The sequence below is a fragment of the Tachysurus vachellii genome, chromosome 1, assembly GCF_030014155.1.
Source record: "Tachysurus vachellii isolate PV-2020 chromosome 1, HZAU_Pvac_v1, whole genome shotgun sequence".
Lineage (NCBI taxonomy): Eukaryota > Metazoa > Chordata > Actinopteri > Siluriformes > Bagridae > Tachysurus > Tachysurus vachellii.
This window is the reverse complement of record NC_083460.1, coordinates 38,947,447-38,963,673: the sequence shown is the minus strand read 5'-3', so window position 1 is coordinate 38,963,673 and position 16,227 is coordinate 38,947,447. Positions and strand designations below refer to the sequence as shown.

Genomic DNA, 16,227 nt, shown 5'->3' with positions numbered 1-16,227 from the left:
TTTATTAACTTTATATCTTTAAGACACGTAAAACACCCACGTTTGCACATCAATGCCTGTACTGGGTGTTTTAGTTGCAAAACTTAAATGTAAGAAACGTATTTAACTAAAGTTATGATTACAAAGAACTTTTCAAATGTGTTAAATTGGTTGTATTAATATCTGCCGGCAGCGGCGGGATGAAGGAATTTACGTCATTACGTCAGGACGTAAAAGAACTGCTGAACTGGATTATTGAACTGGTTCATTAAAACGAATTGTCCGAAAGAACCGGTTCGCGGAAAAGAACCGAACTTCCCATCACTATAGAGAAGGAGAGATTCGGCGGATGGATATGTAGTGCACATTCAGTGTACTTCCTGTTTAAACGAGCGGATTATAAAACGGAACGTATTGATCTATTAGTCCCAACTGCACACTTAAAACGCCCGAACTTCAGTTTAACTGGGTAGATAATTCTCAAGTAGCGTCTTGGTTAGTAATGTAGTTAACACTAGTTAACGTCAACTGGTGTTATGTGGTGGACAGGATAGTAACTGGCCTTTAAATTCACTGACACACACACAGACGTGACGTGACATGATGTGACATACAGCTAAGTATGGTGACCCATACTCAGAATTCGTTCTCTGCACAGACACACACAGAGACGCACAGAGAAACAGACAGACAGACACACAAACACAGACACAAGTAGACACACAGAGACAGACACACACACACAGAGACATAGACACACACACAGAGACAGACACAGACAGACCGACAAACACACAGACACAAATAGACACACAGAGACAGACACACACAGAGACACACAGAGACATAGACACACACACAGAGACACAGACAGACCGACAAACACACAGACACAAATAGACACACAGAGACATACACAGACACAGACACACAGACAGAGACAGACACACACACACAGAGACACAATTAGACACACAGAGACATAGACACACACAGAGACAGACACAGACAGACCGACAAACACACAGACACAAATAGACACACAGAGACAGACACACACAGAGACACACAGAGACATAGACACACACACAGAGACACAGACAGACCGACAAACACACAGACACAAATAGACACACAGAGACATACACAGACACAGACACACAGACAGACACACACACAGAGACAGACACACACACACAGAGACACAAATAGACACACAGAGACATAGACACACACACAGAGACAGACACAGACAGACCGACAAACACACAGACACAAATAGACACACAGAGACAGACACACAGAGACACACAGAGACATAGACACACACACAGAGACACAGACAGACCGACAAACACACAGACACAAATAGACACACAGAGACATAGACAGACACAGAGACACAGACAGACACACACACAGAGACACAGACACACACAGAGACACAGACAGACACACACAGACCATTACAGTGTCATACCATTATTTTATCAGAAACCATATTTGAATTGTGTGGTCTCAATGCTGAAAGCGGAGCGCTCTGTGACATCTGCTCCTTTATCAGCAGACTGCCTGGGTACAATACCGACATGGGTGCTTTAAAAAGATTCCTTCATAGCTATTTTTCCTAGTACAATAAAGGTGTGTATTAGATTGACAACACTTGCACACTGCAATGTATACGTGCTGCATCGAGACATGTGTGTGTAATTAACATAACCTCTGCAGTTATTGTAACACAAGGGTTAGATTTCCTGGCCTTTCTAAATTATCTAAACACTTTATCTTAGATTATTTTATGCTTGTATTGAAGCTGATAAATTATTAATAACCACGATATAGTGCAAGTATTATAATACATAGCACTTTGTTGATTATGAAATGTATTTTAACATTCTGGAAAATAAACGTTTTTTGGTGAGTTTGTGAAGTAACCGACTTTTACGCATCTTTCACACCGCTTAACTGTTCTGTGCTCAAGACTGTGATGCGAACACAGTCGTGAGCCAATGTAGGGACCCATATATATATATACATACATATACACGTATATATATATACACACATATACGTATATATATACGCATATATACGTATATATATATGTATGTGTATATATATATACGTATATATATATGTATGTATATATATATATATATGTATGTATGTGTATATATATAAATATATATACACACACATATATATATACACACACACACACACACACATTATATATATATATTTATATATTTATATAAGCAAATACTGGTAAAGCACCTGGTTATAAACACATGAAAATAAAGCTTTTAGTAACAAAGCTGAGTGAAGTGATAAACATGTTTTTTTTTTCACAGTACTTCAGTTGATAAGTACAATAGATAGAACAGTGTCACAATGGCATAATAAAATTGCATTTCAACCCCTAAAGAGACCAGAATTAGCAGTGCAAGCTAAAAAACACATATAGCTATATATACATATATATGAAGGACATACAGATAAAGCTTAGTCTCATTTATCTGTAATCTTCAAATAAAATGCAGTGACAGACCCAAAAAAATAAAAAATAAACCCTCAGTAAAATGTTTCACTTGGACAAGAAACACCTAGAACCTAGAACTAAAACTTTTGGAAATGTGCTTTTATATCACGAGACACAAAAAAACAAGAAAGTGTAAGAGAACATTTTTAATTACAAATTTCTTTTAAATGTACAAAATGAATCAAATTTCTGTGAGATAAAGAGCATATGTTGAAGGTCTGTAGTGAGCTCAAGTGCTCTGTGTAGCCTGCTGCATGATCACAGAGCAGAGGTTCAGCAGCTGCAAGTATTCATCAGCTCCGTCCACCAAGCACTTATCAACAACCTAAAGACAAACAACACTCCTCGTTTAGCTTTCAAAAGAGCCTTCAATACAGAATATCATTGCAAGCTGCTTTTATGGAACCAGTCAGTGATTGTCAGACTTTAGCTTAGAACCTAGTCTTCTATGGTATATTGTTAGAAAAGGAGCAAGGCATGTAGAACACCAACATTTCCACTTACAGCCATCTTTTCTGTGATGACAGACTTCTGTTTATCCCCCAATTTCTCCTCGATGATAATGTCATGGAACTGGCTGAGGATCTGTGTAGCAGCGTAGCCTTCTTCAATCATATTCTGTAGATACAGGAGACAAATTGTGACTTTTTTGTAATAGAAGTAAAGCTAAGTTAAGTTTGGCTCCATAAAAGAAAACCTTCCCTTTATTCCAAACACAGTTGATTAGCTAAGGTAGGTTAGGTTGGACATGTTAGGTTAAGTTAAACCTGTTTCTCTCTACATGCTAGCATCAAACCCTAGTAGGAGGCGTGGCCCAAAATGTCAGTTTTGCATATTTAGATTTATTTAAATTATTTTATTTAAATACAGATTTTTCTTCAGATATTGTTATTGATCCAAATGAACTAAACTAAATTTCAGACATCTGAAGTTTAAAGTCTACGTTTGATTGTATTAAGCTGACATCTAAACATAACTCCGATAATTCTGAAGATGACTACATTGATTCAGTAATGAATAATAAACCGGCACAAAATTTGAGTAAATTCCATAAGGCGTTCACATCAAATGACTTTTTAGTAGACACGACACTAAACACTTTTCCTTTCCTAATTCTGAAACATTTACAGTTTACGTCTTTCACACAAAAATCGCTTAGATAGTTATATATATATATATATAAATAAATCAATTAAGTTTTTTTTTTTTTTTTAACAGAAACATTTCCAAAAATACATTTATTTGGTCGCGAACATCCGCTTTTTCTCACCTTCACAGCAATCTCTAATTTTTCAAAGTTGCCTTTGTAGCAAGTCTGAAGCAGATTCTCAATCACTTTGGGTGGAACCACCTAAAATCAAAACCCATTCATGGTTACAAAAAGCCCCAAACGTCAATTTAATCAGCAGGTAACAGAGATGTGGAGCTACATGAAGGCTCACCCCTGCGATCTCGATAACGATGCTCTCTGTGATCTCTTTCTCTGCACTGAGTCTGGCTGTGCTCTGTAGGAGTGTTATAGCTTTCCGGAGATCTCCCTCTGACACCTTGACCAGCGCATCAATCCCCTGAGGGAGGGAGGGAGGGAGGGAGAGAGACAAACACTAAGGATCAAGCATTCAAATATCAGTCATTGTACGGTCCATATGCAAATGAATCTCTCTCATAAGAAATCTTAATGTTGACCTCTTTACTGTATTTGAGATTCTCCTTCTCGCAGATTTCCTCCAGACGCTCCTGCTGAACCTGGTTGCCGAGAGGTTTGAAGCGGAATTTGGAGCAGCGGGACGTCAAAGGCTCGATGATTCTGCAAAGAAGAACGTAATCCCAGTACGAATGAAATCCCAGTAGATAATAAGAGCATGCTGACTGAAGATTCTCGGGGTGGGATGGGATGAAATGTTCCCATGAGAACCGTACAATTTCGACAAATAAAAGAAGTGTAAATGAATTAAATAGTCATCTATCTATTCCTACAAATCTTATTCATTCATCTAAGCATATTCATTTTTACATCATTTTCAATTAATATTATAGGTTTGATACAAAAAAGTTGAAACTTAAAATCACTAAACATGTATAACGTGCAATTTCTCTTAAACCTACAGATTTCTATTTTAATTCTAATATCAGAAGATTTTTAGCTGCCAAGTCCTAATAATGCCAGTACTCAGCACTTCTGCAATGTTTAATCCTAATAATGTCAGTACTGAGATCTTCTGAGGTGTTTAAAACTAATAATATCAGTACTGAGATCTTCTGAGGTGTTTAATAATATCAGTACTGAGATCTTCTGAGGTGTTTAATAATATCAGTACTGAGATCTTCTGAGGTGTTTAATAATATCAGTACTGAGATCTTCTGAGGTGTTTAATAATATCAGTACTGAGATCTTCTGAGGTGTTTAATAATATCAGTACTGAGATCTTCTGAGGTGTTTAATAATATCAGTACTGAGATCTTCTGAGGTGTTTAAAACTAATAATATCAGTACTGAGATCTTCTGAGGTGTTTAAAACTAATAATGTCAGTACCGAGATCTTCTGAGGTGTTTAAAACTAATACAGTATCAGTACTGAGATCTTCTGAGGTGTTTAAAACTAATATCAGTACTGAGATCTTCTGAGGTGTTTAGTCCTACTAATGTCAGTGATATTCTAAAGTGTTTAGAGAAACCGTTTGTGTTTAGTCCTAAAGTTATCCGTGGCGTTCAGTCAGTCTGACCTGCTGACGTAGTTACAGATGAGACAAAAGCGGGTTGTGCGCGACTCCTTCTCCATGGTGCGCCTGAGAGCGGCCTGGGCCGCACCGGTCATAGAATCCGCCTCGTCCAGAATAATGATTTTAAAAGGAGGACATGATTTTCCACTGAAAGAAAGACAGCACAGTTTTAAGCCAAAATACAATGCAAGGAAGGTAGGTGGGTTAGGATTATGGTAAGTTTAAGAAGACACTAAAGAAGGTAGGTTAAAGTAATCACCTAAAAAAAAAAACACTTACTCTTGCCGAGTACCAGCCACCGTGAGCTGAGCAAAACGCTTCACTTTCTCCCGGATCACCTGAATCCCTCTCTCATCTGAGGCGTTCAGCTCCAGAACTCTCTGTTTGTAAAGCTCTGGGCTGGAGAAGAGGAGGAATTCATTACGGATTTGTACACTGTGTATCTTCCATGTTTGGAGCCGCCTTACTGTTACTGAACTACTTAACACTTACGCACAAGTCACAAGCGGTTCATTGCGACTTTATCTGAAAAAGAATATGTTGTCCACTGAGCAAATTACCAGCTCTATCTAATAACTTAAATTACTCTTGCGTCCATGCAGCACAGCTATCTAAAAGTCTCTGGATAGAAATAATAGCCTTCCTTCTGGCCTGGTCTCCTGTTAATCACTCTGTTGCTGGCATCCCAGTCTGAAGGAAGCACATGTTTCTATTCACCTTCACATATTTCAGTAGCTCATTGTGCAATAGAGGAAGCTCATATGTGTGCTTTTACCCATAAAGCTCTCTGGCAGCAGCAAGAATAGTGGAGGTCTTTCCTGTTCCAGGTGGGCCATAAAACAGAAGATTTGGGAGCTACAAAGAGAAAGAGGTGACAAAAACAACAGGAAGATGTTTTACTTTACATTTATATCTGGATCTGTTTGTGGACATGAGTGATGAGGGTTACAGCTAATGTAGTAGGATGTTTCTACTAGGCCATGATGAATTATGTAAAATCCTGAACTTACTGAAAGATGTGTTTGGAGATGAAGGTTGTATTGGTTGCATTGTATTCTATTTAAAGACAAATCTGTCACATATACAACCAAAGACAGTAGGAAATGTAGTGAAATGCCTGCAGTGACTATCTGGGTCACATATAAATGCAAATTACAGCCTCAGTACTTCCTGCTGTAGCCTTGTGCAAGTCGTCACACTCATCTATCGTTTGTGGGTAAAGCCAGAATAAACGAGGAGAAATAATGAAAGGACAGAGGATCTTTCTATCTGATAGATAGTAGCCTGTACACTGTATGCTTGGAAAACACTCACATCAGCGCCCTCTAGCGATTTCTTCAAAACTGCAACGACCTCATCTTGAAAAGCAACTTCATCCACACACTTAGGTCTGCTGTTTAAAACGGGGGGAAAAACATGTTTACACAAAAAACAAACATCCTGTCATGAAAACCTTTAAACCGCTTTGAGTATTAATTTATCACCATTTGATCATTTGTATTAAATAATGTCAGACTCCATTTTCATTGTTGTATAAGACAGCTCATGGTCAAGATAACTACATCCACATCCAATACACTGTGTGTTAATCTGAAGATCACAGAATCCTTGAATATGGAAATGAGCAACCTAAAGCAGATTCTGAACCCTTTACAGAGTCTTTCTGAGTCTCATGGTTTGCATAAAACTGTCAGTAGAAAGACAAATATTGAACGATGGGACATTAATTTGATTTTATTTTGTTTTTAACTCAAGTGTTTTAGTTGTATCATGCCATGTGACTTGGACAATGAGTGATTCGGTCATTCGTTTCAGTAATTTGTACTTTGATTGAACAATTCTTGCTTACTCTAATTTACTTCATATTTTGAAATATCACTGATTGAGGAAATTGAGTAAATCGTGTTCATGCTGATTGCACTGCTTTTATATTTCACATTCACGTTCCCAGTCAATGATGATGTGTGCCAGATGTGTCTGCAAATGGAGTATAAATGGACACCAAAGTTGATGCAAAATAGGAAGTGATTCAACCGGTGTGATCGCTCGATAGGATTGACAATAGACCGCATCGCTCTACAGTCTGGTCCAGAAAGAAATCAGCCCCAGTATTGACTTTCTAGCAATCTGGGTATTTTATTTACAAGCAGCAGTAGTGCTGTTGCATTTGTTTTTTCATAGAATTATTTGTGTGTAAAGGATTTACAGGAAAGATGACAATGAAGATGCCAAAACAGCTGTGAAAGGGAGAAAGATGCTGTCAAAATAACTAAATAACTAATTATTTTTGCTCGTTGCACATGCTGTCTTACATCTCAGTTGATTGCTTTTTTTTTTTTTTTTGTCTTTTGTCCTGCACTGTTTTTTTTTTTTGTCTTGTGTCCTGCACTGTCTTTTCTGGCTTGTGTCCTGCACTGTTTTGTTTTTTTTTGTCTTGTGCCCTGAACTGTTTTCTGGTCTTTTGTCCTGCTTTGTCTTTTGGTCTTGTGTCCTGCACTGTCTTTTGGTCTTGTGTCCTGCACTGTCTTTTTTCCTGCATTGTCTTTTGGTCTTGTGTCCTGCACTGTCTTTTGGTCTTGTGTCCTGCACTGTCTTTTTGTCTCGTCTTGCTCTGTGTACACCAGGTTGCACAGATGCACTTTATATGGCTAGGACCAGCTATAAACGGTTGAAATGACAAAAAAAAGCTTCTTGACTTGACTTAAATGAAATGATCACTAAAGGTCAGTGTCAGGTGTTAAAATGCATCAGTAACTCGGGTAAACAGGACATTAGCTGGCATTACAGTTAGTGATTCAATAAGGCTGAAGTCATCATAAGCTAAGGACAGGACTTTCTGTGTTTCCTCACTTGTGTTTACTTACTATTTCTCCACCCATGGCATTGGTTTCTGTCGCTTATTCTCTCCACTGCTCGAAGCTGTGGCTTTGTCCTTCTGTGCTTTAACACTTTGTGCAGATCCTTTCAAAAAAGCCTGCATGTTTTCTCCTGGACACAACAACAGAAATAAAAAATCAATTAGGAGTCACATTATTTATTAGCAAAACAGCTTAGAGGCTAATAACATTAGCACTAACTAGTCTGTAATATTATCATATTCTTCACAACATTTGACATTATTACACACACTAAATGAGACAATTACATCCAGAAATGTAACTATAAAAGATCTTTATCACCTTCCAGACAAAATTTTATAAAGGGTTTAAACTTAAAACGACTCCAAAAGCAAAGAACCCCCAGATTCCCGCCAGGCGCACAATTGATTACGACACGTACAACGTCATTTTGGCTGCGACGGCTTTCAGGAAGTGTTTACATTTTGTGTGAACATTTTACTGATGTTATTACTTACATACAGTCTTAAATACTTACATAAAGCAGAATTGAATATTGATTTCCAAATCTAATAATTTAATATAATAAATATTTGAATCTGAATTATACATCATAGCTGATATTCATGGTTTAGTCAGTAATCAGTTTTATCCACATTCTGCATTTTTTTCACAGACTATTATTATTGCAAATAAACTATATATATATATATATATATATATATATATATATATATATATATATATACACACAAATATAAATGTAAGTCTGTGAAAAAATGTAGAATGTGGATAAAACTACTTACTGTCTAATAATACTGTCTAATATCCACTTACTGTGGATAAAACTAATTACTGACTAAACCATGAACATCAGCTATAATGTATAATTCATATTGAAATATATATATTTATATATATCAACTACATATTTTTCATACTTTTATAGATAAAATGCCACTAAAAGTCAAAGCTACTGAGTATATCATAAGATAATATTGGCATTGACAAATGAACCAAATGAATATATTGTTTATTTGATTTAGATTTAAAATAAAAAAAATAATAAATAAAATATGGCTAATTGTATGTAAATATTTTGATCTAAGTATCATGCAGTTGCAATGTGTAGAGTCACCGTCTCACGACTCGAGGGTCCGAAGTTAAATACTGACTTTGGGTTACAGCTTTTATGGAGTTTATCATGTTCTACATTTACAGCATTTAGCAGACACCCTGATCTTATTTTATATAACTGAGCATTTGAGGGTTAAGGGCCTTGCTCAGGGGGCCCAGCCGTGGCAGCTTGGTGGACCTGGGATTCAAACTCACAACCTTCTGAGTAATAGCCCAACACCTAAACTGCTAGGCGACCGTGTTCCCACTGTATCTTTGGAGTTTCATCTGAAAATCAGTTTTATCCACATTCTGCATTTTTTTCACAGACTATTATTATTGCAAATAAACTATATATATATATATATATATATATATATATATATATATATATATATATATATATATATATATATATACTATATAAAACTAATTACTGACTAAAACTTCTGAGTAATAGCCCAACACCTAAACTGCTAGGCGACCGTGTTCTCACTGTATCTTTGGAGTTTCATCTGAAAATCATGCTAATAAGTAGACTAAGTAGGCTAAGACAAGTTTCCAACCGTGATCCCAGACTCCCCTCTATTCTGCACATTTAATGTTGAAAAATAAATCAAGGGACTGATATAGATTAATATACAGAATAATGAAGAAATTGAAATGCAATCAGGAGTTTGTTTACAGTGACGGTGCACACATACAGGAAACAGAGTTCTCCCAGTATATGCCATTCCTTGGGGAATCTTTTCCTACACAATCAAAGATAAGAACTAGGGTGTGTGGTAACCTAGTGGTTAATGTGTTGGGCTACTATGGAAGGTTGTGAGTTTGAATCCCAGGTCCACAAAGCTGACACTGTTGGGGCCCTGATAAAGGCCCTTAACACTGAATTGTATAAAAATGAAATAATGTAAGTCGCTCTGTAATAAAAAAGTAATATAAGTGAGTCTGTCAAATAATGCAAATGTAAACTGCAGCACATAGTATTTTTAATAGTGTAAGTAGATGACTTAGGATGCAGCACAGGATGGAGCCAGATCTCTTACTCGGTAATCACTGTGTACCCTTTCGGCTCATTTCGATGATCGATTGGTTTGGTCTGCGACCTCTTCGTTCGTGTAGCAAGACGCTCGGGTTTTTATCGCGTACTGAGTCGTTCTTCCAGTTCCATCAAGAGGACATCATTTGTGAGCGTTCCTGCTTTTCTGTACTTTTTGTTGTTTATTTCGGTTTGTTAATCGGTACGAGTTTGGATCGACGCACAAAAAAAAGAGGCTTTTTCTTTTTGTTTTCGTATCGCGAGTGACTTTTAGGGAAGACTCTCTCTCTCTGTGTTCTCCATTGCGCATGCGCTCTCGGTCTCCTCTACCAAACACAACTGCGCCCGAGTCACAACAACAGTCCACCAAAAATAAATATTAACGTTTTGATTTGTTTTTAAATACCTCCTGTATATCACAACTGAAGCTTGGAACCAAGACATTAACGTTGAGCTCATTGTAGCGTCCTGTGTTTGTTTAGAGCCTGGCTAATACACTAGTTAGCTACATTTCGGATAAAAAAAATGGACGAACACACACGCACCTGGGTAGCTTTTTGTCTTTAACAAAGAATATAACCTATTATGTGTCACACCGTGTTATATAAATAGATATACTCGGTTGTTTTTTCCCCCCACGTAACTGTAGCTAGCGGCTAGGGTTCGTGTCCGTATCGATGTTCAAGCTAAGCTAGTTTGTTTATTAGCCAGCTAGCACGAGCCCGTGGTGGAATTCGAATGTCAGCGTTTTATAAATTAATTTAAACTACACGAGGACAAACTTGGAGTTTATATTTGACATTTTTATTGTACGGGATTAAGACTTAAGGGCTTTTGGAAGTTAAGGGGAGTGAGTGAAAGGCGGCCAACGTCATCAGGCAGCGTATAACGTTTACAGTTAGCATAACAGTTGTTAGTTAGCTTAGCATAAGCATAGCAACCGCGCGCGCGAGCAAGCAGCAGCGAGCCGGAGATGCCATGGTGGCTCTAGCTCGCCGCTTTGACCGTGTGGCGGAGCTCCTGCTTTCCGCTGGCTCGTCTTGTGTGAATGTGAAGCTCGCCGGGCCTCTGGTCCCTGCTCCTGCGTGGATGAAGCAGTAGGGATCGGAGCTGTTCCCTGGCTCATCTGAAACGCCATGCAGGCGGCCCAGTGCCAGTACGATTTCTTCAGCGAAGAGAACGCACCCAAATGGAAGGGACTGCTGGTGCCGTCCCTCAACAAGGTAAGACCGTGTCTTAAGAAGCTCTCATGAGGTCATGCATGCCTTCAATATTTCATGTTCTTCACGTCCTTCCTTCGTAAACAGATGTGTTGTGAGCATTTCCCCCTATTCCTCCACGGCGTCCCTTAGATTGTTTGTTTCATCTAGGCCTTTGGAATTGTGATGCATTTTTGGTTCAAGTTGACATAGATTATAGGTGTCCTACAATACGTGCAGAACCTGTGGGCTTAAGGATCAGACACGTTTTTTTATTCCCCTTTTGCTTCATCTTTCCATTCCCAGCTCTTCATGCTCGCTGTCTGACTCATAACTGATTTACTGTTTACATCATTCCCTAGGCTGAAACTTTTGAAGCTTTTAAGTCAGTTGGAGAGTTCATTTTAGCAGACACCTTGTGACAAGGACGAAGGACGATGACTGATGTCCTGGTGTTACTTCTGACAATCACAGTCTCGTGTGCAATGTGGTCGAGGTTGAGGAATCAGGAGCGATGGATGTCAGGAGTCGACACTTTGACTAGGTTATGCCTTCCTTTGCTACAGGAGGCGGTTATCACTCTCAAGCACGTTTATTATTTATCGATTAGCACTGATGATATCTTCAGAAATAACACTAAAATCTGAGCGTTCAAATGTTAGATACGCAATCAGTTATTGGAAATCTGTCAGGTTTAGCACCTTATTTGACTGTGGCTCCTAATAGATGTGAAAGCAAGTGCCATCAGACCTGCACTGGGTTTCTTCATGTACAATGCTTCAGACTCACTCTCTTATGATGCTGCTTCCGGGATCAGTTACTGACACATTACTCACATCAGAGATCTGAGTATCACTCAGTATTCTCTACTGATCTGACACTTACATCAATATCCTCTGTGAAAGCTGAGGTGTGAAGGCAGAGTGCTTAAACCCGAACTGTGTTTTACCTGGGCTAAAAATGTCATGCCAAGACTCTATTTTTCTCCAAGTTAAGGGAAAAGTTTGACATTCCCACACACAAACTCTCACGACTTCGCCCAATCAGACGTCAGCTGCTAATCAGCTAGCACATGTTTTAAAGTTTTCTCTTTATACATGTTGAGTGTCGTAAAGACTTATTATATCCAAATTGACAGCTTGTGCACGATGACCTGATGAAGTTCCTCGAACAATTTAAGAAAATCTCTTTTATTTTACATCTTGAGTCAAGCTGGTGCAGAAATAAGGCTTTGCATGAACTCAAACACGTGCTCGTTCTGATAATGGCAACGTTTTCAAACTAGCCAAACAAAAACAACGTGGATCCATTCTTCAGTGTGTGTTTAAGTTGATACGGATACATATTCTGTCCATCAGCATGCATCATGGCTTCGCAGCTCAGATTTACGAGGACGTTATATCAATGCTGCGTTTAAGTCAAGTCTGCAGCTTGTATTTCCTCTCTTTTAACCAGTAAAAACCACAGAAAAATGCTCTCACAGTGGTCTACTCAACTACCAGTTCCTTCCCTATTTACACAGTGAAGTCTAATCAGAAGGTCCGTTCCCACACTTTCGGCTTTAGGTCAGTTAATATACAGTCGCAGTATGTGAATACTTTTCTACTGTTGTACATTACAGACTGCTGTTTCCAACACTATTCGCTGCTGTCCAATGTTGTTGCTGTGCTGCATTTCCAGTCAATACTGTTTTATGAATGTTTGAATTGAGTATAGCGATGGAACCAGTATACAGAGTCGCTGGAAGTAGCTTTTAATAAGCTTTATGGGATCTAACAGAGCAAACCATAGAGAAACCTTTGTGGAGTACATGTTATTTCCTACTTCTCATGTCAAACCTCCAGAGTTGGGAAATGATATTCTTACAACTTGTAAATAAGTTTTGCGCTTTCCCATTCGTGTGTAGTGTGTGTGTGTGTGTGTGTGTGTGTGTTTATTTTATTTAATTTTACAACTATTTTAGTGTGTCAGCGCTCACACGTAAATTCTGACGCAGCCAGGACTCGGCTAAGTTTGGTAAATTGTCGTTATGTGTTCTAATAGTGCCAATGAATTCTTTTACGACGCTTAATTTTTTTTTGTCCGTCGACGACAACCGTACAGCGTGAAGCGGCATTGATTTGCCCCGTAGGCAACTCCCTATAGAGGTTTTTTATTTTATTTTATTCTATTCTATTTTATTTATTTATTTTTATTTATTTATTTATTTATTTTTGCACGTCCAACAGTTGTCCATTTGGGATTTAAGTGTAGCGGGTGACTCCAGCTTTTGGTCCTGTGTGGAGGAGGACATGCTCACACTGTTGTGTCTCATCCACACTCTTTCTGCTCCATCTTCTGTCACTCCGACTCCATAGCAACAGCAGGGGCTGGGTGCTTCAAAACCGACTCAAGCGCAGAGCCAAATTAAAATTCATATGTTGCTCTTCACGTCACTTCTTTTTCACTTCAGCCATTTCTCAGAAGGCTTGTATGGATCTTGGAAAAGTGTGTGTGTGTGTATGTGTATAGGACGCTATCGGTCGCCTTTGCACCGTCTTTCCTCCAGATCAGCCCAGTCATGTTGGTGTACGCCACAATAAAACTGGACATTTGGCCATCGAAATACGGACCGGTCCTAACCTCGGACACGGGCTTTGCGGTTTAGTGCTGGCTCGGCTGATCGTATTGCATCTAATCCCGTGTTTGCTAATTGTTATCGTAACATTGGCCTGTGCAATGTGATACCCAATATTGCAAAGTGCAGCACTCGTATTACGCTGATGTCTGATTAGAGAGTTGTGTAAGTGGTGCTCTATATAACAGTATAACAGTCCTCTAATGCATCGCACTCGGACCACGATATTCTTTTGGTGAAACTGCACACGTCATACATAAAGATCACAGAAGATCAGCTGCAAGTACGCCCAGGACATACAGAGACATACATACGTTTCTGACCAGACCCTGCAGGCTAAATAAGAAAAATAAAATCAATGTATATAAACAATTGGAGTGGTGTTGTGTAGAATAGACTGCTTAGTCAGTCAGCAGGATCCTACACTGGACCTGCTACAGACAAACTCAAGCACTGTTTCACCTTCACAGAGGCTGCTTTTACTTACGCTTTCTTTGGTATCAAGGTCCAGAGAAACAAAATTCTCGAATCTGGTCAGCTATCGTGGACAAATCACGTGTTTTGTTGGTTAATTCCAGCCAGTGTGTAAGTCTGTGTAAAATAAAAAATAAAAAAAATGTAAAGATGTACATATTTAATTTTTCAAAACACAGTTTGTAAATTTTTTCACATTATAAAATGAATAGAGTTTATTTTTTATGCTATAAAATTTAACTACAAATGCAGGGCATGCAGGGGCGGGGTCTGTCTAATTTGCATAGACGTTTAATCTAGGTAAAATGCAACTGGAATGACCGGTGTTGTCGAATGGGTTTTTATGGGGTCCTGGAATAATAGTTTTACAAATAATAAATACATCTGAAGAGAAAAACAGGAGAGAGAGAGAAATGGAAAGACAGAGTGAGAGAGCGAGAGAGAGAGAGAGAGTGCACAGTAGAGCAGTGCCGGTATGTGTGAAACACAGCACTTTCTCTGACAGGGTTTTGCTCTGAAGTCTGAGCTCTGAGTAAAGCATGCCGCAGTAAGTGCAGGGTGTGATTCGAACACATCACGCTTTCTGCCGTCAGTCTGCTTTTAAGAAAACCCCGCCTTTAGAAACCCGTCGTGTTTTGAGTGTGCGCTCGTGCGATTTGTGCGTTTTTGAGGCTTATTCCGATCGTTCCTTATTCAGTAGACCGCTTGGCAGTTTTCAGTAGTTTCTGCTAAACAGTTCGGTTTCAGTGTGTGTATACAGTAAAAGTTTCTGTGTGTGAAGGAAACTTCTCTTTTTGTTTATTTGGGGAAAAAACGTGACCAGTGTAGAAACTGTTTTGAAACATTGCTTATCGAGAAACAGTTGTTTTTTTTATACAGTTTCTGATGACTTCTCGTTAGGGGCTAAAACACAATGTTTGTAACTTTGCATCAAAAATCAAATAGTTAAAGATCATATCTCTCTCTCTCTCTCTCTCTCTCTCTCTCTCTCTCTCTCTCTCTCTCTCTCTCTCTCTATTATATATATATATAATTGGGGGCACGGTGGCTTAGCACGTTCGCCTCACACCTCCAGGGTTGGGGTTTCGATTCCTGCCTCCGCCTTGTGTGTGTGGATTTTACATGTTCTCCCCGTGCCTCGGGGGTTTCCTCCGGGTACTCCGGTTTTCTTCCCCCGGTCCAAAGACATGCATGGTAGGTTGATTGGCATCTCTGGAAAATTGTCCGTAGTGTGTGATTGCGTCAGTGAATGAGTGTGTGTGCCCTGCGATGGGTTGGCACTCCGTCCAGGGTGTATCCTGCCTTGATGCCCGATGACGCCAGGCTCCCCGTGACCCGAGGTAGTTCGGATAAGCGGTAGAAAATCAATGAATATATAATTTTTTTTTTTTTTTTTTTTTTTACAATTTTATCATGTAAACATTTAAACAAATAAAATACAAAAGTGTATTATGACAATTTATTACAACATTATTTTAAAATTCATATTTATTAATTCATTAATTTATTTATTTTATTATATTTATTTCTGTTTCTATACTTCTGTAAAGCTGCAAATAAATTGAAAATTAGTTTTGTATAAGCCAGGTTACATTAGATCGGGGTTTACTGTTGCAAATTCTTCAAAGTGCATTTGATGATTGGGTCGATGTTTGGCAGATTTTTGGTTTATTTTCAGCCTTTAAGTCCACTTTATACCA

At 38.6% G+C, this 16,227-nt stretch overlaps 2 protein-coding genes across 5 annotated transcripts in view; one reads left to right on the top strand and one right to left on the bottom strand.

The window, feature by feature from the left end:
* Window positions 1-2,207: 2,207 nt before the first annotated feature.
* rfc4 (replication factor C (activator 1) 4) lies at window positions 2,208-10,263 on the bottom strand. Of its 3 annotated transcripts, none has more exons than XM_060861107.1 (11): window positions 10,245-10,263; window positions 8,107-8,230; window positions 6,557-6,635; window positions 6,018-6,097; window positions 5,522-5,641; window positions 5,246-5,389; window positions 4,208-4,328; window positions 3,964-4,089; window positions 3,792-3,872; window positions 3,026-3,139; window positions 2,208-2,846 (listed from the first exon to the last, which is right to left on the bottom strand). In XM_060861107.1, exons 2-11 carry the CDS (start codon window positions 8,220-8,222, stop codon window positions 2,751-2,753), a joined length of 1,077 nt encoding a protein of 358 aa, XP_060717090.1. In that variant the 5' UTR covers window positions 8,223-8,230; window positions 10,245-10,263; the 3' UTR covers window positions 2,208-2,750. The 3 variants fall into 3 exon arrangements, with proteins under 3 accessions (XP_060717090.1, XP_060749515.1, XP_060742123.1); XM_060893532.1 differs by lacking the exon at window positions 10,245-10,263 and adding an exon at window positions 8,403-8,524; XM_060886140.1 differs by lacking the exon at window positions 10,245-10,263 and adding an exon at window positions 8,422-8,509.
* Window positions 10,264-10,298: 35 nt separating this feature from the next.
* sos1 (son of sevenless homolog 1 (Drosophila)) overlaps window positions 10,299-16,227 on the top strand; it is a 38,669-nt gene continuing 32,740 nt past the window's right edge. For both annotated transcript variants that reach the window (XM_060866995.1, XM_060874688.1), the window contains exon 1: window positions 10,299-11,460. In XM_060866995.1, the coding sequence (XP_060722978.1) occupies window positions 11,374-11,460 (87 nt within the window). In that variant the 5' untranslated portion in view covers window positions 10,299-11,373. The remainder of the gene's footprint in view (window positions 11,461-16,227) is intronic.

Coding starts and splice junctions, on each gene's coding strand:
- rfc4 (XM_060861107.1), bottom strand. CDS start 8,222: ATGCAGGCTTTTTTGAAAGGATCTGCACAAAGTGTTAAAGCACAGAAG. Junction 6,636..8,106: donor ATGCCATGGGTGGAGAAATA/GTAAGTAAACAC, acceptor CGTTTTAAACAG/CAGACCTAAGTGTGTGGATG. Junction 5,642..6,017: donor GCTGCCAGAGAGCTTTATGG/GTAAAAGCACAC, acceptor CCTCTTCTCCAG/CCCAGAGCTTTACAAACAGA.